The sequence below is a fragment of the Panthera leo genome, chromosome E3 (genome assembly GCF_018350215.1).
Source record: "Panthera leo isolate Ple1 chromosome E3, P.leo_Ple1_pat1.1, whole genome shotgun sequence".
NCBI lineage: Eukaryota > Metazoa > Chordata > Mammalia > Carnivora > Felidae > Panthera > Panthera leo.
In genome coordinates, this window is record NC_056694.1 from 22,825,207 (window position 1) to 22,846,828 (window position 21,622).

Genomic DNA, 21,622 nt, shown 5'->3' on the forward strand with positions numbered 1-21,622 from the left:
CTGCTGGTGGGCAGGAGCCACAGAGGAGGCCCCCAGCCCTTCCATGGGGGAAGTCGAGCCTCTTCCCCAGGGGAGGGACGAGGGGTGGGGAAAAGCCAGAGGAAGCCTCCAGAGCAAGTGTGTCCTCATGGGAGCAGGAGGACCCGGGGGACGTGTTCCCTCCGAGCTGTCCTTTAGCTTAAGCTCTTACTTGATCTACCACAATGCTGCCCTTGACTCTGAGCTTTGGGCCCCTTGGGGTCCAGGGACAGAAGAACTTCCCAATAAATGGAATGAGCCACACAGCAACTTTTGAATGGCCCCAGGATCCTAGGAGGGCTGCAACATCCCTTCCAGAACCATCTCCCCTTCCCCTGGTCGGGTTCGAATAGACACTGCTGTTCTCATGGCACCAAATGCAACCTCAGAGTGTCCTACCAGGCCTTGAGCTCTGTGGGCGACTGCACAGTGACCCTCTGCACATGTCTGAGGCTTCCTTGTTGCCCTCACATGGTCTCAGATTTGCACTCAGGCACACCAACTGGCTGCATCTGAGCTTGACAAACACTTCTTAAAACACTTGTCCAGGCTCATTCATCCATGCTTCCGTGATTAGGTGAAAGCAGTTCTGTTTATCTTTATTGCTGATCTGATTTAGTTTGTTGTAATCGGTTCATTTATAATAGCAAAACCAGGGTTACATTTTCCATCTCTGTATTTTCTCAGGCGGTTTGGAATTCCCTGGGACTCGTATAGGTTGTGCACGCTTTGCTGTATAGCCAGGTGTAACTGAGTTGACCTCGCTGGGAATCAGGCTTCTGTCTCCCAGTCTTGTCTATACCTGACACTTAACGTTTTCTTCTTCTTCCTCTATCCCCGAGGAACAGCCACAGGTTAATTTTTCCTACACTTCCAGTCCATCAGCTTGTGTGAGCTCAGACGAATCAGAATTACCTGGAAAAGTGAATTTAAAACAGTGCTTCCTGGGCCCCACACCCCTGCTGGACTCCGATTCAGTAGCCCTGAGGTGGAGCCTGTGCACCTGTAATCCAGCATGTTCCAAAGCAGGTGCCAGGGCACAACCAGGCTTGGGAACACTACTGTATAGACCTGCCCCCTCACTGTTTTCCTCTCAGTGGCTTTTCAAAAATGTCAAACTAGCTAAAACCTTGGTTACAGCCAGGACCTAATAGCCTTTTGTGTTTTCTTGTCTTAGGAAAAAGGGTCAAGTAACCACAACCTACTGTCTGCATCTCGCATGGCCCTGACTCGACTTAACCAGCAGGCCCACCAGCTGGCTTTTGATTCCGTTTTCCTGCGCATCAAACAGCAGCTGCTGCTTGTTTCCAAGATGGACGTGAGTTTCCCACTGACTGCAGACACCCCCCTGGGCACTGCCTCCTTCCCAAGCATTTTTTAGTGTGGGCACCGCCTCCTCCCACCCCCCAGGAGCTTTAGGAGGAACCGTTCTAACTCTCCTGGCTGAAAGGCCCACCTTACAGACTCACTGTTCCCTTGCAACTCGCTGCTTAGCAAGAATTTCTTATCTTAATTGGAGTCACTGAGATGCTTTCTTTCTAGACTGCTTGGGATTATTATTACTGCTTGATTAACTTGCGCCATTTGGATCAGCATAGCTGTGCCCTGGCAGGGAGAAGTGAGGGAGATCCTGTGCCCCTGGATAGGCAGGGGCAGGTCACAGCAGCTCTTCATCCCCTGAGATTGCATCCTTTCCAGGAGGATTGTTTCTGGAGCTCCACCCAGGAGAGCGCCTCCCCAGATCTGATCTGGTGATTTTGACGGAGTTTGAAGGACTCTGCTCTTTTCTGTCCTTGATGCCTTTTCTTTGTGGCTGTTCCCAGAGTACCTCCCTTCCCTGGCTTCTGTTCTACTTGTCCTGACTCCCTTCAAGGGACTACCCATCAGTCACAGCTTCTCCACTGGTTCTGAGTTCCTCGGGCCCCATGTCATCACTGCCACCTGGATTTCTAGGACAACCCCTTTGCCAGCCTTTCTCAATGACAGTTCCAGGCTCTCTGGATTCAGCTTTGTTTTGTTTGGTTTGTTTTGTTTTTAGAGATAGTGTTTTGAGAAAGATCCAGTTATGGACCTTTAATAACCAAGAGATCTTTTAGGAAGTGTAAAGAACTGGGAGGGCACGATTACAAGTTCCTTACTTCCTGCCACCCTCCAGAAAGCCTACGAGGCCAGGGCTCAAGAGCTGCTCACTTCACCGTATGACCTGGGTGAAGTCTCTGGGTCTCAGATCCCCCATCCATGAAACAAGGGGTTGGACCACATGCTTTCAAAGTTCTGAAATTCCATGATTTTCATTCTTTATGATTTTTTCCCTGAAAAATGCCAGGGGACCCACCCTGGTCAGATTCTGTGTTTCTGTTGTGGGTGGGGGAGGGCGAGACTGGAGGAGAGGTGCTCCTGTCACAGCGCGGTGGAAGCGATGTCTGTGACTTGGGCCTGCCGGATCGCGCGGCTTCCTGTGTGAGCCTCCTCTCCTCGTCAAATGCGGGTGAGCTGTTTCTGACCGTGCAGATACGTGAGGATTTGTATTATGATAGAATTTAGCCCAGCAGCTGCCACAGAGTACATGCTTAATATTGCTGGCTTTCTTCTCTGCGATTCTCATTTTTTAAGTAGGAATGACAGTTTTTTAGAAGTAAAAATGGCACATACTCATTTTCAGAAATTCAGGTGGTACAGGAACGTACAATGAAAAAAGCAATAAATCCCTCAAAATCCCACAGTGTAGAAATCAGTGGGAATGTGTGGTGTTCAACCCAGACAGACACCTCTTCCTGCCCCAAGTTGGAGGCTGGCCGGGCACCAGTGGATAGACAGATGGATCCATAGAGGGGATGCACTGTCCTGCACGTGCTGTTCTTTAAAGCCAAAATGTATACAACATAACGTTCATTTGAATGTGACTAGAAAAGGAAGATCAACTAAGTGAAAGCAGAGGAATCGTGGAGCCTGAGATAACAGGTTCTTCCCCACAAAAGATATCAGCCCCCAGAAGATCTTTCCAACGTTGCTGAAAAAAGATTACGAAAACCATCAAGAGGCTGGGGTCCTTGCTTTGGGTTAGTCATGTTTGCATCTCAGGTAGCTGCTGATACCAGCTGAGCTGCTCTGAAAGAGGAGGGGATTAGCATTCTTCATCCTTCCCATCCCCCTCCCCAACCTCCAGATCTGGCTGCTTTTATTATTTTTCTTCGCTTTTCTTTTTTTTTAAATTAAAAAAATTGGGGGGGGCGGGGCTCCTGAATGGCTCAGTTAAGCGTCCGACTTTGGCTCAGGTCATTGTCTCGCAGTTCATGAGTTCAGATCCCACGTCGGGCCCTGTGCTGACAGCTCAGAGCCTGGAGCTTGTTTCGGATTCTGTGTCTCCCTCTCTTTCTGCCCCGACCCTGCTTACACTCTCTCTCCCTCTCTTGAAAATAAACATTAAAAAAATTTTTTTTAATAAAAAAAAATGTTTATTTGTTTATTTTGAGGAGGGGGGGGGTGGGCAGAAAGAGAGGGAGAGAGAGAGAATCCCCAGCAGGGTTAGCACTGTCAGGGTAGAGCCAGACGTGGGCTTGAACTCACCAACCGTGAGATCATGACCTGAGCCAAAACCAAGAGTCAGATGCTTAACCAACTGAGCCACGCAGGTGCCTTTTTTTTTTTTTTTTTTTAAATAATCTCTACACCCAGCGTGGGGCTTGAGCTCACAACCCTGAGATCAAGAGTTGCATGCTCCACCAACTGAGCCAGCCAGGTGCCCCTATTTTTATTAAGAGCTTAAAATCTTTTTTTTTTTTTTGAACTTCATACAGTAATTTTATTGTTGGTAGTAATGGTATAGCTATTTTGAAACTATTTCATGTGTAATGTAGGATAAAACAAGCAATTCATGTTAATGTTAAGAACCAGGATCTTTTTTTTTTTTTTTTTTTACCTCTTTTTTATTCCAGTGCAATTAACATACAGTGTTACGTAAGTGTCAGGTATACAGTATAGTGATTCAACAATTCTGTACTTGACTCAGCACTCATCACGGTAAGTGTGCTCTTGATCCCCTCACCTAGGTCACTCATGCCCCCACCCCAAATCCTAAAATCTTGACCCTCTGTTCTGGAAGCTCTGTTCTTTCCGCTGCTCTTTTACCCCCACTTCTGTACTCCAGAGCCCCCGCTACAGTTGGGCTCCTGGTTGCCTGAATCTCACCTCCTCACTCAGGCCTCACCGCCACAGCCCCCCGGGGCGCTGGGAACTGAGGTTAGGAGGAACTGCTCTCTGAGAGTTGCCAGCGGGGAAAGCACACAACACAAAGGCAAACACTTGGGCCTTAAGGATTTGAAAATTAAACCCTGGTCATTCGGTGTTTGTTTTTAATGTTTGCCAGTAAATTGTATTACCCTTTTACATTTCAAGAATATAAACCAACACTGTATTCCATTTCCAAACAGGCTGTTGACGTTTGCCCACATTATCTGGTGACAGATGGATAGAAAAAGTCTGTTTGAAGGAAATTTTAAATAAATTTTGAACAATTAAAAAATAACCTACACCATTTCCCTGTCGCCATAAGTTGCTAAGCGCCTCCCTAGTTCGATCCACACCCACCCTTCTTGCAAACCACGTTCCACTCCGGCTCTTCTCCCTTCTCCCTTCTCCCCTCTGCCCTTTGCCTGTCCACTCTCCTCCCACCTCCCCACGGAGCCTTCTGGAGCCTTCAGGGGCCTCCAGCCTGCAGTGTGAGTCCCCTGGATGCACTTGGGGGATGCTGCCCTTTCCCTGCAGCTCAGCCCTCGCACCATCCCCTCTCCCAGCCCACTGCCTCCCTGGCCTTCCTGTCTCTGCCCTCTTGCCTCTGCTCTTTGCCAGTGACCTCACCACTGTGTTGCATTGTTCCTTCTTTTTAAAGATGTCTCCTGTCTGTTCCTGTGGCCACTGCCCTCGATGGGCTTCTCCTCCTCTCCCAGCTGTTCCTTGAGCTTTTTATCTGCCTCCCCACCCTCAGTCCTCCTGAGGTGCTGCATTAATCTTCACAAAGCACCACTCTGACTTTGTCCCCCGACTCAGGACCCGTCCCTACCTCCCCAGACCCAGTGTAAGGGTCGATTTAAAAAAACATTTTATTGAGGAGGTGTTCACACATATGCAAGAATGGGGAGAGGAGTCTACTGAACCCCACGTCCTCATCACCCTGCTCCAGCATGGTCATCTCCTGGCCATCTGTCTCGTATATACCCCTTCTCTAAAGGGGGGCAACTCTAAAAATAATCACAGTGCCATAATCACCCCTAAGTCAGAAATGATTCCTTGATATCAGTAATCAGTGTTCAAATTTCCAATTGTCATAAAGGTCATAATTTCACCGTCTGAATCAGGACCCAGGTTCATTGTGCACATCGGGATTGCTCGATGTGTCTTTTATGAACTACAGACCACCCTTCCGGACCCTTCCCTCCCTCTCCTCCTCTCCTCTCCTCTCCTCTCCTCTCTCTCATAGTCTCGCAATTTATTTGTTGAAAATAAAGCCCTTTCTTAGCCCACAGTTCAGGGCTACACTTTCTCTTCCAGTCTTCTGTCTGTGCACCTCAGGCATCCCACCGCCCTCTATAATCAGCCGGAGCCCTTGCTCCTTAGAGCTCTTACTGTATCAAACCTTGCATCTGCCCCTGAGAACTCCCAAGTGGAAGCCTGGGTGCGTGGGGGTTTATAGCGTGGGAGCATATCAGGGGGTCTTGGTTTCTCAAGGAGCTTCTGGAGAGCGAGGACCAAGTCTTACACTTCTTTGTCTCCTCTCTGCCAAGTGGGGCACAAGGCTCTGTGCATCATGGGCACTCGGTACATGTGGGTGATCAGAGTGTGTCTTCTTAATGGGGTGGGAGTTAACTGAAGAAAAGCAGGCTATTTTGAAACAGAAGAGGATTCTCATGCAAGAACAAGGAACTTAGAAAACTAGGGGTGGGGGTGGGGAGGAAAAAGAACTGGTCTCAAGCAAAGAAAATCAGAACCGAGCCGGTGCTAGGGGACGTGGGGAGGGCAGCTGAGGCTGAGCCTGGGCTGGGAGCCCAGGGGTGCACGTGGTCATTACATTCCCGGAACGCTGCTTAAAGGATCAAGCAACCAGATCGGGCATCAGGTGGCTGTGGAGAGCAACTCCACCGTGACCTGGGAGCCACTCCAGGAGCGCAGCCAGAGAGGGCCTTGTTTTCCAGGCTGGCTTTGGGGTGACTCAGGCTGGAATGAAGAAACTAGATTTCTGTATGAAGGCGTGCCAAGTTCTGTATGAACAATGTAACCATGGACGTGCTGGCAGTGTGCCTGACTCTAGAGAGAATGCTGGGGAGGCTCACTTGGTGATACCGGAGATGTACTCACTTGAAATGTCAAGAGGAAGAGCATCTCCCCAGATGACAGAGGAGTCACAAAGAGGACAGAAGGGCAGTTGGTGGGGTTTGGAGATTCTTTCCATCCCTGAGAAATAAATCCAGAAGACAGCTAGAAATAAAAGCAGTTAAGTATGTCAGTAAGTGTGGTTTGGATATTCCTGCAGCCAGAAAGCGCTTCCCAAGATAGGGATTTACATGTGATCCTCTGTGGAGGATCTGGGGCTGAAGACCCCGGGGTTAGCGAGGCCACCTGCACCCAGCAGCTCTTACCCTGTAGTGCCCACCTAGTAGAGAAACTCAGACCTCAGGATACACAGCTCTTCACAATCTGAGTGGGATCAACAACTGGGATCCATTCCCACCAAATAGGTCTGTTGAGAAGATAGGAGCTCCTGTTTTAGGGATCTATAGGAATGCAGAGGGGGGTGGGGAGAGGGAGAGAGAAAGGATTATTTTCTCTGTGGCAGGTTTCAAGGTGATGATTTAAATTTTAACATTTATTTTTATTTTTTTTAATGTTCATTTTTGAGCGAGAGAGAGAGAGGCAGAGAGAAAGGGAGATGCAGAATCTGAAGCAGGCTCCGGTCTCTAAGCTTTCAGCATAGAACCTAATGCAGGGCTCAGACCCACAAGCCACGAGATCATGACCTGAGCTGAAGTTGAACGCTTAACCAACTGAGCCACTCAGGCACCCATGCTTATTTATTCTTGAGAGAGAGAGAGAGAGCAAGAGAGAGAGAGAGAGCGAGAGTGGGAGGAGCAGAGAGAGAGGGAAATACAGAATCGGAAGCAGGCTCCAGGCTCTGAGCTGTCAGCACAGAGCCTGATGCGTGGCTCGAACCCACAAACCGTGAGATCATGACCTGAGCTGAGGTCAGAAGCTCAACTGACTGAGCCACCCAGGCGCCCCTCAAGGTGATGATTTAAAGAGAAGTCCCTGATCTGTAAAATAGTGATGATTTCCAAGGCCATCTTGGAGCAAAGACACCTATAGGAGTGGTGCATTCTTCAAGTATTTTCTGGCATGTGGTGCTTTTCTGTGGCACCTGGCTTCTGTGACCTTGACCGCTTTCTGTCTTTCCTCCCCTAGAGCTGGAACACAGCAGGCATTGGCGAGACCTTGACCGACGATCTGCCCACCTTCAGCCTCACCCCTCTCGAGTACATCAGCAATGTAAGAGTTCCGTGCACTTTTCTCCAGGGGCAGTCATAGCATTGCAGACCGTGCCTTGTCTTTTGATTCTGGCCTCCTGGGAAAGTAGTCATTACCGCATCGGTGCTGTCTGAACCTATGCTTCCTATGGATAGAGTAGTTTCCATCCATATCCAGGACTTTATTTATTTTTTTTTTAATTTTTAAAAAATGTTTATTTAGTTTTGAGAGAGAGAGAACGAGCACGATCAGGGGAGGGGCAGAGAGAGAGAGAGAGGGAGACACAGAATCTGAAGCAGGCTCCAGGCTCTGAGCTGTCAGCACAGAGCCCGACATGGGGCTTGATCCCACAAGCCATGAGATCATGACCTGAGCCGAAGTCGGGCGCTTAACCGACTGAGCCACCCAGGTGCCCCCATATCCAGGACTTTAAGGAAAGGCGGCTGATTTCCTTATTAAATCAACTGACGAAAAACAAGCTGATTTCAAAAATGTAACATGTTCATACACCTCCCGATGTGAGGCATGACCAGTACCTAAGGGCATCACAGTGTGAGTACACATAGGAAATTCTGACTTGGGAGGACAGGAAGCAGGTGGCCAGATTCTTCTCTGGACTTTTCAGAGGAACAGTGTGTATATAGTTCTGAATTCAAATTCAGCAAACATTTTAGTGAGCACCTATTATGCACCAGGCCCTGTGTGGAATACTTTCATGTGGAATTTCACAGCAGGAAATAAATCTCTTAAGAATTGTATTTATAGAGGTTTAATATTAGAAAAAGAACAGAATAGACCCTACAGGGGAGCGGGGCAGTTCAGGGTCCTTTCCTCCATTCACCCCTGGGAATTGACAGTCACCAAGACATCTGCACGTGGCCTTTCTTGTCCTTCCTTGCTGCAGTCTAGCTCTGTCGCTCTTGGAGGTCAGTGTGCATGACAAATACTGGGTAGAGGTAATATAGTCCAGCTCTGAGAGACATCTGGGATTCTCCAGGGTGATTCTGGGATAAGCAATCTCTGCCTAATGCTGTCACTTTAGAACCCACTGCTGTGCCAGTTATGACTCTATTGTAAGAGATACAAAGGAATTTTAAAAGTGACCCTTGCACGGTTAGACATGTCTGGTGATCCTACCAGCAGTACCGAGGAAGATGGCATTGTTTTCTCTGTCGGTTGGGAGGGTGTCCAGTTCAAAGTGGCAGTCACTTTCCTCCCGTTTTCCAGGCCATTACCTGATAACCTTTACTGATGAAACTATTCAGATGTGGGCTGCTTTTCACAACAATGGCAATAACCTTATTTTTAGAATTGAGCCAGTATGCATTACAATCTAAATTGATTCCGGAAAGGATGATGCTGGAAGGGACTTGAGAGATTATTGAATGATCTTAAGGAATCATTCCTGAGGAAACTGAGACATGGAGGAGTAAGGGAGGGCCCTTTTCCACCTGGCGTGACGCCCCTGAGTTACAGATTGTCCCTGGGGGCTGGTGACGTGCACTCAGGAAATGAACACTCATCGAACCCACACTGTGTGCAAGCTCAGTGCCAGGCTTTTATCAATGCCATGAGTTAGCGCGCCATCTAGGCAGAATTTTATCTTGACAACAATGTGAGCTGGTCGGCAGTAATGTTTCACAGGCCAGCAGCAAGGCTGTGGGGAGTGAGAGAGGGGCAGGGAAACCATTTATCCAGTGGCCACTCTGTTAGGACGCCAGGAGCTTTATGCATGTATCGCAGCATTAATTTCACCCTTGGCACGGCCCTTTGGAGTAAGTATGAGGTCATCGTCATGTCAGAGATGAGGACACCAGGAAGGTCACACGGTGGTAGAGCCAGAACTCAAGCCCAAGTCCATCTGACCACAAAGCTAGCTCTTCATTTTTCCTGAGTCACTGAGCTTACCCAAACAGGATATCAAGGAGTATTTATTGCGTATGTGAGAACGGTAGGAAAATATCCTCAGGTGCGATGGTAGGCATCCCTGTCTGCACTGATTTCCAAAAGATGAATGTCGACAGAACTCCCGAGGGAGACCTGGAGTCATGGGAACTGTCCAGGGACCACAGCAATCCCCACCATCTAAGCCAACTCGTTGAAGTTTAAGATACCAGGTTATCGAAATTTGGCACCTAAGTGACACTTTGCCTCCTTGGTGAATGCCCTCTCCCACACAACAGCCGCACGAACATGATATAGGGCGAAATAGGAGAAAATGCTTTGAAAAATGAAAAACACTGTAGATGTGAGGTATAGTGATCCTGACGCTTCATTTCAAGTACAGCTGGGTGTGTGGATTTAGCCAGAAGGTCATGGCTACAGGTGGGAAGTATACCAAACACAGGAGCACTCCCCAGACTCTTTGCACATAGTCAGTATTCAGGAAGTACCTGCCACATGGAATCAGAATGGAGAAATCCCATAGCATCCTTTTCTTCCTCCAGCCTTGTGGGAAAATGATGAATTCGTTGCCATTTGCAAGCTGAAAGGCATTGTGATGGTTGTTATTAGTGAGGAAAGTGGCCCACTTGTCTAGTTTGAAATTTTTTATTTTTTTTTACATTTATTTATTTTTTGATAGAGACAGAGCACAAGTGGGGGAGGGGCAGAGAGAGAGGGAGACACAGAATCTGAAGCAGGCTCCAGGCTCTGAGCTGTCAGCACAGAGCCCGACGCGGGGCTCGAACTAACAGACCGCGAGATCATGACCTGAGCCGAAGTCGGACGCTCAACCGACCGAGCCACCCAGGCGCCCCCCACTTGTCTAGTTTGAATGAGAGACTGTACTAAGTAAATGAAAGGAAAAAAGGCTGACTTCGTTTATTTTACCATCTGTGTACCTCTTTAAAGGGAGAGCAAACTACTCTGTTTTGTTAGCATGATGGACCATAGGATGTTTAGACTTACTATAGCCAGCCCGCATTCAGTATTAGGAAATGTGTGGAATCTCCCTCTGGGCTGGGAGATTTTGGGGGTCTGCCACCGTGTCGATGTGTGTGAGGCCAGGAGGGGAAAATCTTACTTGGATAATCCTTGGACTTACATTTTGCAGAATCAGTATCAACTGTAAATTTAAATGTATGGGATAAATATAGAACCCCCCAAAAAGCAACAACAGGGTCAAAGCCATTTAAGAAAAAAACAATATGTTGTCATAACCTGAAAATCAACCTCATTTGTGAAACAAAAGCATATATTGACCTTAAAACCAAAACAGGCATGAGTTTTAATAGAAACTGGTGTCTGAAGTCTACCCATGATGACTGCCATGTGCGTCTGACAAACACAGGACAAACACTGTATTATTTGTGGGCTCATCCCAAATGTCTTGTAATCCGGTCTTTTACGAGCCCCTACCAGCCAAGAAGGTGGTGTTGATCTTTATTTTCTAGAGTTTGTATTATCCAAACAACAGTTTCCCTCCAGGTTAATTCATAAGTAGCTTTTTTCCCCCAACAAAATTCCTTTCTTCTCGTAGTTAGAACATTTCTAAAAGAGAGACCCATAGCCAAGTCCAGGAGACAGGATTTGAACTCTTGCTTGGCCATGCACTTGCTGACCTTAGCACCTTACTGGTTTGGGATCTATGAATAGTAATAATAACTTGTTATTGCTTGTCGGTATCTATTACCTCATTTGAGGTAGAGATTGCATTGAATGCATTCCAAAAATAGTGAGGCCATTAGTGTGAGGATGAATCTGTGATATACATGCAAGTTCCCATTGATTTTTTTAAGGTGCTGTCGTAGCAGTCAGTATTACTGCACACTGGAAAGATCAGGGGCTGCCCCAGGCCTAATGGTTTTGTCTGCACCCTAAATGCCTGCACGCGAACGTACTGCAGAAATAATTACCTGTGTTAGTGTGGGCTGAAAGTGCTTTCTTCTGTTTCAGATTGGGCAGTATATCATGTCCCTCCCCCTGAATCTCGAGCCTTTTGTGACTCAGGAGGACTCTGCCTTGGAACTGGCGCTGCATGCTGGGAAGCTGCCCTTTCCTCCTGAGCAAGGTGAGAAGGGCCCGCCAGAAAGCAGGGAGGGGGCTCGCTGTAGCTGCCGGCCTCCCCCTACCCGCACACGCGCCTCTCCAGACTCCCTGGGAGAGAGTTGTTGAGACTCTAAAATAGGGACAGGAAAGATGGGGTCCACCTGATGTACCCCCCGCCCCCCCGAGAAACTTCTGCAGGACAGAGTAGATTAGGGACAGGGTGACTGCCTCACCGTGTGCCAGGTGTCCCTGGAGAGGGGCTCCGCCAGTGCCCCTCAGCCGGGGAGGCAGTGGCACGAGGGTCCGGGGTCCGGGTCACACGTACTCACTGGAGGTGGAAGCGAGCTCTGCAAGGGTCCCACCCGGTGAATGCGAGCCCCTTCTCTCTGGGAACAGTGGCACCCAGAACAGTTTTGCTCGTGAGAACAAACATAAACCCTTCACCATAGAGGTGATGTTCCTGTCCAGATGCCTCTGGCCACAGCTTGTTCCCAACCCCCCAGGGTTCCTAGATCTCTAAACCGACAAGGTAAAATGGCAATGAATTAAAACTTTTCCTTTTTCTCATGATCTGGGCCTGGCGAGGTTGAACAGGGACCGTATACTTTCTGATCAACAATCATCTTATCCTAACATTGGATATTATAGGCCTCCTTCATAAGGTTGGACAAACAGAAAAATCATGTGATATATAAAACATTCAGCAGCTTATTCAGCAGCTTAAGAAGGTATCACAGAATAAAATCACATCTGGTTCTGGGGCGGAAGCCCTAGATTTCACGTTCTTGGCCTTATGCTTGTTTATGTTCATCCTGTCTTGGTTTTTAACTTTCTAGTTTGTGCTTGTTGTATAGATGCTAGATATCAAATAAGGTCATGGGTTTGAAAGAATAAATCATGACGTCCTATCATCGAACATGATGGTGTTTCCGTTTTCCCACATACCCTCTGGACGCCACTGTCTGCACAGATGATATTTGACATGCAGCTTTATGTTCTGTATTATTATTATTATATTATTATTATTGGTGGTGGTGGTGGCGGCGGAAGCACTTTGCTTACCTTCTAAATGTACTATTATTCAGTGCTTGTCCCCATACTTTTTTGTTTGTTTTAATGTTGCTCTCCTTCCTCCCCTTCTTCCCATTTCTGCTATCAGGTGGCCACCTTCCTCCCACCCCCCAGCTCAGGCCTGTGTGGCCAGAATGGCTGCTCCGTCCTCCCCCTTGCCCCGCCCCAGCCTGACTGGCTCTCCCCGACGTGGGCTTGTCACATCGCAATCTTGCTGGGATCTCGCAGCCATTGCCTGTTTCCTCTGACATGGGGTCCACGTGGTTCTCAGGGAGCCCTCTGTGACCTAGCTCTGTCCCCCAGCACCGCCCCCTGCTGCGCCCCCCTCCATACCCCTTCTCCCTCCCCATAAGTGGTGTGACACCAAGAGTCACTGTGTGCATAGCACCAAGTGTGTGGCACACACACTCGACCCGTGCCAAGGCCTCTGGTGATTCCCGTAGCAGCCCCGGAACAGCAAGACTGTTGTCCCCTCCATTTTACAGCAGACGGCGAGCATCTCTGAGAGGTTGGGCGGCACCCAGCTCATCAGTGGTTGGTGGCCTTGGCCCAGGTCTCAGTCCTGACGTGCCACCTGTTCCCTGTTGGCTGTGACCACTCTCCCGCCTTCCCAGCTGGTGTGGGGCTGCCCTCCCTCCAGGCCCTCATGGCTACGCCCAGTCCCCTGCCTTTGGGAACACAGAGATCACTCTCCCTCCCCTGACTGTTTCTTCTTCTGAATCCTCTTCTCACTCAAGTCGATACCAGTTGACCTAAGTTGTGATTGTTTTCGGTTCCCTGCATTCCCCACTGAGATCACAGCTCCCTGGCGTGTTTGTGCATACAACACGTGCTGTGGGCCTGGTCACTCGGAAGGTAAAAGCTGTTGGCGATGGGATTGTCCTGAGCGGGACCTTCTGGTGACCTTTTCTCCCTCCTAGGGGATGAGCTGCCTGAGCTGGACAACATAGCTGATAACTGGCTGGGCTCCATTGCCAGAGCCACCATGCAGACCTACTGTGACGTGATCCTGCAGATCCCTGAGCTGACCCCGCACTCCACCAAGCAGCTGGTCACCGACATCGGTGAGTTCCCCCCCACCCCCAGGATGGGTGACGGGAGGGACAGCTGGGGCCCGAGGCATCTGTCGACTCCAGCTCTCCCCTTGACTTCACCTCTGGGCTTGGCTGTGGAGCGTGTTACAAATGCAGATTCTCTAGACCTGGCCCCCAGGGATTCTGGCCTTGTAAGTCTGGGTTGAAGGCTGGACGTCAGTATTTGGAAAAACGTCCTGGGGGATCCTGATGGGCTGCGAGGCTGAGCGCTGTTAAGCGGAGCTTCAGTGAGGCGAGTCGAAGTAAGTGATACAGACGTGTGTTGTGCTGCCTTGTCTTCTGCTGCTGCGTTTGTATAATCACCCAAACCAATGTTGTCACCACGCACCAGGCATGCCAGGCAACGAGCCGAGCCCTCATACCCACATCCGGTGCCATGTTCACGTTCAGAGCTTCCCTGTAAGGTTGGCGTGTGACAGAGGTCTCCCCCTCCATCGTGCTGAATAACGAGGCCACCTACCTCGAGGCCGTGGTACCTGCCTGCCCCCTGGGTTAGAGGGGCACGTGTCCACCTGCTCCCACCGGCACCCATCCCTACAGGATGTGGTGCTCTGAGGCTGGGGTGCTGCAGGCAGGTGGAGGGGAGTCTCCCCACTCTCTTGGTATCATTCCATTGACCTGTCTGCTCTTCACCTGAGGCAGCTCTCGGGGTGGTGGGGAGAGGGTGGTAAGAGCCTCGAAGATCATCAGCTCCCTGGGGACCTAGAAGAGCTTTGACCTGGATGGACCACAGGGCCAAGCCGCAGAAGAGATAGAAGTGAGGCACCTTCCTCCAGGTCTCAGAGCCACTAGTGACAGAGCCAGGCCCGGAATCCAGGTGTCCTGGTTTCATTCCACCGTCAGCTCTCAGCGGTTACAGAGGAACAGCCAGCCCTTCTCCACGTCACTGGGCACAGTGTTCAGGGAAGACGGATGAGGAGACTCAGGGGCTCGTAGGTGGTCCCTGTTAGTACAGACAGAAGCACTGAGGACGGAACGTGCCGGAACTAGTGAGACCTGGGCATTGCCCCTATTATTTCTCTCTCTCTGTTCGTGTCCCCCTGAATCCTGTTCCCCATTCAGCAGTGACGGAGCATCTGTTACGTGCCAGCTGCAGGGCGTGGAGCTTTCGGCCATCCCTGGGTTTACTGAGCTCACACAGTGAGGAGTGTGGTGAGGAGCCAGGAAGGTAGGGCTGGTGTGTGAAGCTGCCAGGCGGTGGCACCACGGGTAGCACCACAGGGGAGGGCTGTGGCCACCTTAAAGATAAATTAAGCATCAAAACAAAACCCAGACTCACTCTGCTGGTCAAACAGAAGTGTCATGGGAGACCGTGGGCTGCCACTCTGATGCAGCTCCTGGCTCCCAGTAGAGTGGAGCTCAGTTACGGATAAACTCGTGCGGCGACAGGTACCTGGCCAATCGCTGGCGCCCTTCCTGGGAAGCAGCCCGTCCTGGGCTGGACATGAGCCAGCCAGCCAGTCAGGGCAGGAAGCCTCCAGAAGACACCAGGGAAGATGCAGGCCGCGCCTGGAGCTGCGGTCCCGTCAGCGAGAAGACATGAGCCCCGCCATTGACGGAAAGTCGGCAGGCGTCTGCAGGGCATGCCAGGGGTCTGCGGAGGAACCAGAGAACGCCGTAGGCAGCTTTCCTCAGGTCCGGGTTGTGCCTGCCCAGGAAGGAGGAAGTCGGGGCAGCGCTCGGTTACCAGCCGCGACACATGCTTCCATGGCGACACAGGCTTTGTCCCTTTTCGTCCTCTCTGACTACATGGCATCGACGGAAAGAAGCAGAGACTCAGTGAGAAAGGACTTCGCTGAGCTCAGCCCGAACTTGGAAACCAGTTTTCTCCTTCCCCGCTCTGCCAGTGTTGGTTAGAGTCATGGGGCTGCTTTTTAGGAGGACAGCGTCGTTGAACCATCTCCTGGAGATTCTCACTGCTGTGGTCTGGGTGGGCGCAGGAATGTATCCTCAGCTGGTGCCCCAGGGTAAGGTTAGCGCGGGAACTGCAGTGCACTTAGGCACCGACCTTGACTTCGTGGTGGGGATTCTGCTCACAGAAGCCCTTGTGTCCCCTGACTCGGGTTCTCCATGTGGCCGGTGGGGTCCACTGGGGAGTGTGGCCAGGAAGTCAGAGGAGTCCCACTATAGAGCTTTGGGTGAGGTCAGCTGGTCCAGCTGGAGCTGAGCGTGTGGTTGGGTGGTGGGGACGCTGTGGGGTGGGCCAGTCCTTTCTTCAGTTAGAATTCCTGAATTCGGGCCGAGCTCACAGTAGGTTTAATCCTCTTGGGAAAACCCTCAGAGTAAAGGCCTGGCTGATGGGGGCAGAGTGGACACCCAGCATCTTGGGGGTCTTGGGGTGGACCTCTCTGTTTCTCACTCAGGAAGGCCTCTAGGGCTCTGTCTCGCTCGGCGCTCAGTCTGCTTAGCTGTGTCTGTCCGCTCCCCGTCCCCACAGATTACCTGATCAACGTGATGGATGCCCTGGGCCTACAGCCATCTCGCCCCCTGCAGAACATTGGGACACTCTTGAAGAGCAAACCCGAGGACTACAGGCAGGTCAGCAAAGGCCTGCCCCGTCGCCTTGCCGCCACGGTGGCTGCCATGCGGGGTGTGGAGTACTGACCCCCACCCCCGGACACCCAATTAAGAAGAGGCACAGGTCTGGGGTCCTGGGGTCACAGAAACTCTCCAGAATGGAGTTGCTCAAAAAATCTGCCCAGCGTTGGACAGGGTTTGTCTTAAAAAGATGCGGTTCATTTGTATAATCAAAAAAAGGGGTTGTAATTAGAGGTATATTATTTATTAGAGCAGGGTTTTCAGATGATTTTCTAAAAGATCCGATCTTGAAAATGGAATTGATAAATATTGTGAAAAGAAAGCTGTTTTCTTTCCTCCATGCATATTTGGGTGCCCCCCCGTGTGCTGTGCTCCAAGCACCAGGACCCGGCCGGGAAGGAGGGGAAGAGGCACAGAGAAGGTGATGTCAGACCGTGGCACCAGGGAAACAGAGTGCATCTGGGGGAGGGGCAGCCCCCACACCAGCAGGTCAGACAGGTGTATGGCAGTGAGGGACCCGTGTGGGCCAGGCCCTGGGGGCACGTCCAAGGTCAGTGGCATGGAAGTAGGAAGTCAGGTCAGAGGGGCGGTGGGGGCCAGACCACAGACTGGCCTGTAGGCCGTGGTGAGGACTTGGGCTTTTGCTTTGTCTTGTTTTGAAACTCACGGATCATGTGGATTCTGTCAGGGTTTTTGCCAGTAGCTTCTGTATCTGTTAAGACTGTAATTGGCCACAAGTAACAGAATAGTGTAACTTGAGTGACTTTAGCAAATAGGTGTTGATTTTTCTCAATAACAAGAAGTCACACGGTGGTGGCTGCGGGCACTGACTCAGTGGCTGGATGGAGTCAGGACCAGGACTAGCCTCCTGGTGATCTGGACCTTTTCCTCGTGTGCCTCCTCCCGGTGGGCTGACTCCTGCAGCTGCAGGTATCACATCCGCATTTTGGTGGGTGATGAAGGCAGAGAGGGCATGGTCCCTTCCACCGTGGAGGCAGAGGCCTCCCCGCTGGCCCCCGCAGCTTTCTCCTTGGCCTCACAGGCTGTTTCTTGGTCACCAGGCATCCCCCCGGCTGCAAGGGAGGATGGGAACGTGGGGTCAGGGCTGGCTCCAGCCAGGGTTTCTCAGCCTGGGCACTATTGTCGTCTTGGGCTGTCCTGACTGCTGTGCACCAGATGCTGGTGGCACTCCCCAGCTGTGACAGCCAGAAAGGTCTCCAGACGTTGCCTGAGGGAGGACAGACTCCCCTCCAGCAGGGAAAGCCTGGCTTAGACCAAGCAGGATTTGTTGCCCTGAGGAAGCTGGGTTTCTGTGAGCAAGGGAGAAGGGGGGCAGTGTCTCTCGGCGTCCATTATTGGAATCGACGTGAAGCGTGTTCCCGCTTCTGGACACGCGTTACTTCTCTCTCCCTTATGCCCCTCCACAGCCTCCGAGGCAGCATGTATCATCCCTGTCTTACACCCGCGGGAACCGAGGTGGGAGAGGTGTAAGGGGCTTGTCTGGAGTCCCTGGCACCGTGGCTGCCGCAGTCCTGACCACGGAGCGGGAGGCAGGCAGCACCGCCTGGCCCCAGCTGGGTCCGCCGGCTCGTGCTGGCTCTCGGGAGCGGCACCGCCGCGCCCACGGCCCCTCGTGAACCAGCCCCTCCAGGCTGCCAGGGCAGGTGTCGCGCTGGCTCTGTCATCCAGGGGTTCCCATGCGCTCTGTCCTCACATCCTCGGAACCAGTTTTGCTGGCCCTGAAAGAACTGTGAGTCTGCACCAAGAAAAATATTTTGGTTTCTCATGTGGTGGATCACAGACTGTCCCTGGCAGGGATCGAGCCTGGCTCCTGCCTCGAAGAAGCGAGAGCCGGAAGCCTGGAAGGTGAAATGTGCTGTGGAAAGTGGAAATCTCTTTGGGGTGACCTCTGTGCCAGTGTCTGTAAGAGCTGCTTGATTCCTGGCTTTGCCACCTCCCAGCCATGTGACCTTGGGGAAGTCACGTCAAGTCTCTGAGCCTCCTTTCCTAATGTGAAAAACGGGAGCCATGGTGGTCCCTAACTCAGGGTTATTTGAAGAGCCACCGAGATACAGCAGCGGGTGAAGCACATAGCAAGTGCACAGTGAATGTTAATTTCATAGTCTCCAGTGTCTGTAACCTACCATCCCTTTTGGGGTAAAGATGGGAATTACAGAATGCTATTTTCTGGGCACTTTGGGTCCTGCCAGCCTAACTTTTCAGCCCTGAAAGTCTCTGATGGCCCCAGGGTGGGAACAGGACAGAGCTCCTCTCCTCCATATCCGGAGGGATGAGGGGAACCTGTCTGTCTGCCTCAGAGCCTGCTTCGGAGATGGGGTGTCATCCGTCTTCACCCTGGCCCTCAAGGCTGCCCTACGAGCAGGGGTGGCGCTGCCCCCCAGCAGCCTGGCCTTGCTGTCACACGTCCGCACAGAGCTCTGGGGGCAGGGAGCACCCTTCCCACTCCTGCTGCAAAACATCCCGGGCAGAACCTCTGAGTTCAGGATGAGTATGTGGCCCAGGCCGACCCGATGGCCTTCATTCTCGGGGCTTTTGCTGGGACACTGTACAAGAAAGGGGAGCTTTTCTCCCACTGAAGTTGCTCAGCGGACAGAATGGAGTCTGGAACCTGTTGGGGTAAGAGCAGCAGCACATGGAGAGAACCTATTTCAGTGGGACATCAACACAGAGGAAAATAAAGCCAGGAGCTGAAGAAATAAATCACCCCCACAGCATCAGATGAGACAGTAAAGACGAAAGCCCTGGGCTCCTGTAAGGGACCGGCATTCTTATGACCGCTGGCAGCAAGAGGATGAGGCTGGAGTTTTACCTGTCACATACTAGAAGAGTGATCTCAGGCATCTGACTTCACCTCCCTGAGTCTCAACTTACTACCTGTAACATGGAATGGCAATAGTTCTCCGTGGTTATGAGAATTAAATGGAATAAGACTTACAAAACACTTGGCCTGGCGCCTGGCATGGGGTGTTTGATACAATGTAGCCATTATTTGATGCCAACAACAAATAATAACAGTGGTGACAACTATCCCTCATAATAAAAGCAGTAGTCCTAGGAGTAAACGTGGTAACCACCAAGAACTGACTCCAGCCTGCAGACTCGCCTGGCCCCGAGCTGGGAAACCCGGCTTCCCCTGGGCCCTCCACACACAATCCCTGACAGTGCTGCCTTTGGCCACAGTGGCACCAAGTCTTTGGCACCTCCTTCCCCCACAGGTGCCACTGTGGGCACTTAATGGGAGGCCAGCTTGTTTGCCGTCCCAGCCAAGGACCCAGGTGTTCTAGACGGGCAGGAATGAGCCCTCAGATGCCCAGGCTCCTTCACGACTGGGGCTGGCAGGTGGTCAGCCATCAGCACCCGGCAGACCCCTTTCTTCTTTGGCAACAGCTCCCTGATCGCTCTGGGGAGAGCCATCATGGTTCCCATATGTAGCAATTAAAAATACAAGACACTTAGTTAAACTTGAATTTCAGAAAAATAATAAATGATTAGCATAATATCTCCCAAATATTATATGGATTTACTTATATTAAAAAATTAATTTGTTGTTGAGGAGCCTGGGTGGCTCAGTTGGTTGAGCGTCACACTCTTGATCTTGGCTCAGGTCGTGATTTCTCAGTTCATGAGTTCAAGCCCCTCGTGGGGCACTGTGCTGACAGTGCGGAGCCTGCTTGGGATTCTCTCTCTACTCCTACTCTCTCTCTCTCTCTCTCTCTCAAAATAACTAAACTTAAAAAAATTAATTTGTTGTTTATCTGAAATTCATATATAACTTGGTGGCCTGTATTTTATCTGGCAATCCTTGGAGCCATGTGATTCTGCTGGGGGCCACCTAGCCTCAGGTATGGGCAGAGGCTGACCAATCCAAGCAGCCTATGCAGCTGGTCACACTGATTGGTACAGAGATAAGCACATTACCCAACTAGTGACCAATGAGAGTCCACCTGGGAACGTGCTGAAACAACTGGAAAAAAGGTATTTTCTCCTGTTGACTGAGCTGGGGAGCTGGGGAGTTTGGGGTTGCAGATGGGCTTTCTTGCTGTAATGTAAGGAGAGCCTGCCTGGGAAAGCAGAGAGACTGAAACATCACTTGAGCTGCTTGAGATTCATTTAAGCCAGCTTGAGTCTTACTCTCTCCATCTCTATCCCTGCTATCCAAAGAAGTATAGTAGATGGCATTTGAAAAGTCATAAGTCCACTGCATCAAGGACAACCCAAAAAGAACTTTAAAAATCACCTGCTTGGATTTCCCTGATGAACATGGATGCAAAAATCCTCAACAAGATATTAGCTAACTGGATCCAACAATACATTAAAAAAATCATTCACCACGACCAAGTGGGATTTATACCTGGGATGCAGGGCTAGTTCAATATCCACAAAACAATGTGACTCATCGCATCAATAAAAGAAAGGACAAGAACCATATGATCCTCTCAATAGATGCAGAGAAAGCATTTGACAAAATACAGCATCCTTTCTTGATAAAAACCCTCAAGAAAGTATGGATAGAAGGATGATACCTTGAGATCATAAAAGCCATATATGAACGACCCAACGCTAATATCATCCTCAAATGGGGAAAAACTGAGAGCTTTCCCCCTAAGGTCAGGAACAAGACAGGGATGTCCACTCTCGCCACTGTTATTCAACATAGTATTGGAAGTCTTAGCCTTTGCAATCAGACAACACAAAGAAATAAAAGGCATCCAAGTCAGCCAGGAGGAGGTCAAACTTTCACTCTTGGCAGATGACATGATACTCTATACGGAAAACTCAAAAGATTCCACCAAAAAACTGCTAGAATTGATTCATGAATTCAGCAGAGTTGCAGGATATAAAATCAACACACAGAAATCGGTTGCATTCCTATACACCAACAATGAAGCAACAGAAAGAGAAATCAAGGAATTGATCCCATTTACAGTTGCACCAAAAGCCATAAAATACCTAGGAAGAAATCTAACCAAAGAGGTGACAAATCTATACACTGAAAACTGTAGAAAGCTTATGAAATAAATTGAAGAAGACACAAAAAAATGGAAAAAGATTCCATGCTCCTGGATAGGAAGAACAAATATTGTTAACATGTCGGTACTACCCAAAGCAATCTACATATTCAATGCAATCCCTATCAAAATAACACCAGCATTCTTCACAGAGCTAGAACAAATAATCCTACAATTTGTATGGAGCCAGAAAAGACCCCAAGTAGCCAAAGCGATCTTGAAAAAGAAAACCAAAGCAGGAGGCATCACAATCCCAGACTTCAAGCTATATTACAAAGCTGTAATCATCAAGACAGTATGCTACTGGCACAAGAACAGACGCTCAGATCAATGGAACAGAATAGAGAACCCAGAAATGGACCCACA

At 50.2% G+C, this 21,622-nt stretch overlaps 1 protein-coding gene across 1 annotated transcript in view; it reads left to right on the forward strand.

The window, feature by feature from the left end:
* Positions 1-19,816, forward strand: part of COG7 (component of oligomeric golgi complex 7) — an 83,941-nt gene extending 64,125 nt beyond the window's left edge. Inside the window, exons 13-17 of the mRNA XM_042921191.1 lie at positions 1,196-1,336; positions 7,471-7,554; positions 11,431-11,545; positions 13,515-13,658; positions 16,126-19,816. Of these exons, the coding sequence (XP_042777125.1) occupies positions 1,196-1,336; positions 7,471-7,554; positions 11,431-11,545; positions 13,515-13,658; positions 16,126-16,292 (651 nt within the window). The 3' untranslated portion in view covers positions 16,293-19,816. The remainder of the gene's footprint in view (positions 1-1,195; positions 1,337-7,470; positions 7,555-11,430; positions 11,546-13,514; positions 13,659-16,125) is intronic.
* Positions 19,817-21,622: the final 1,806 nt, after the last annotated feature.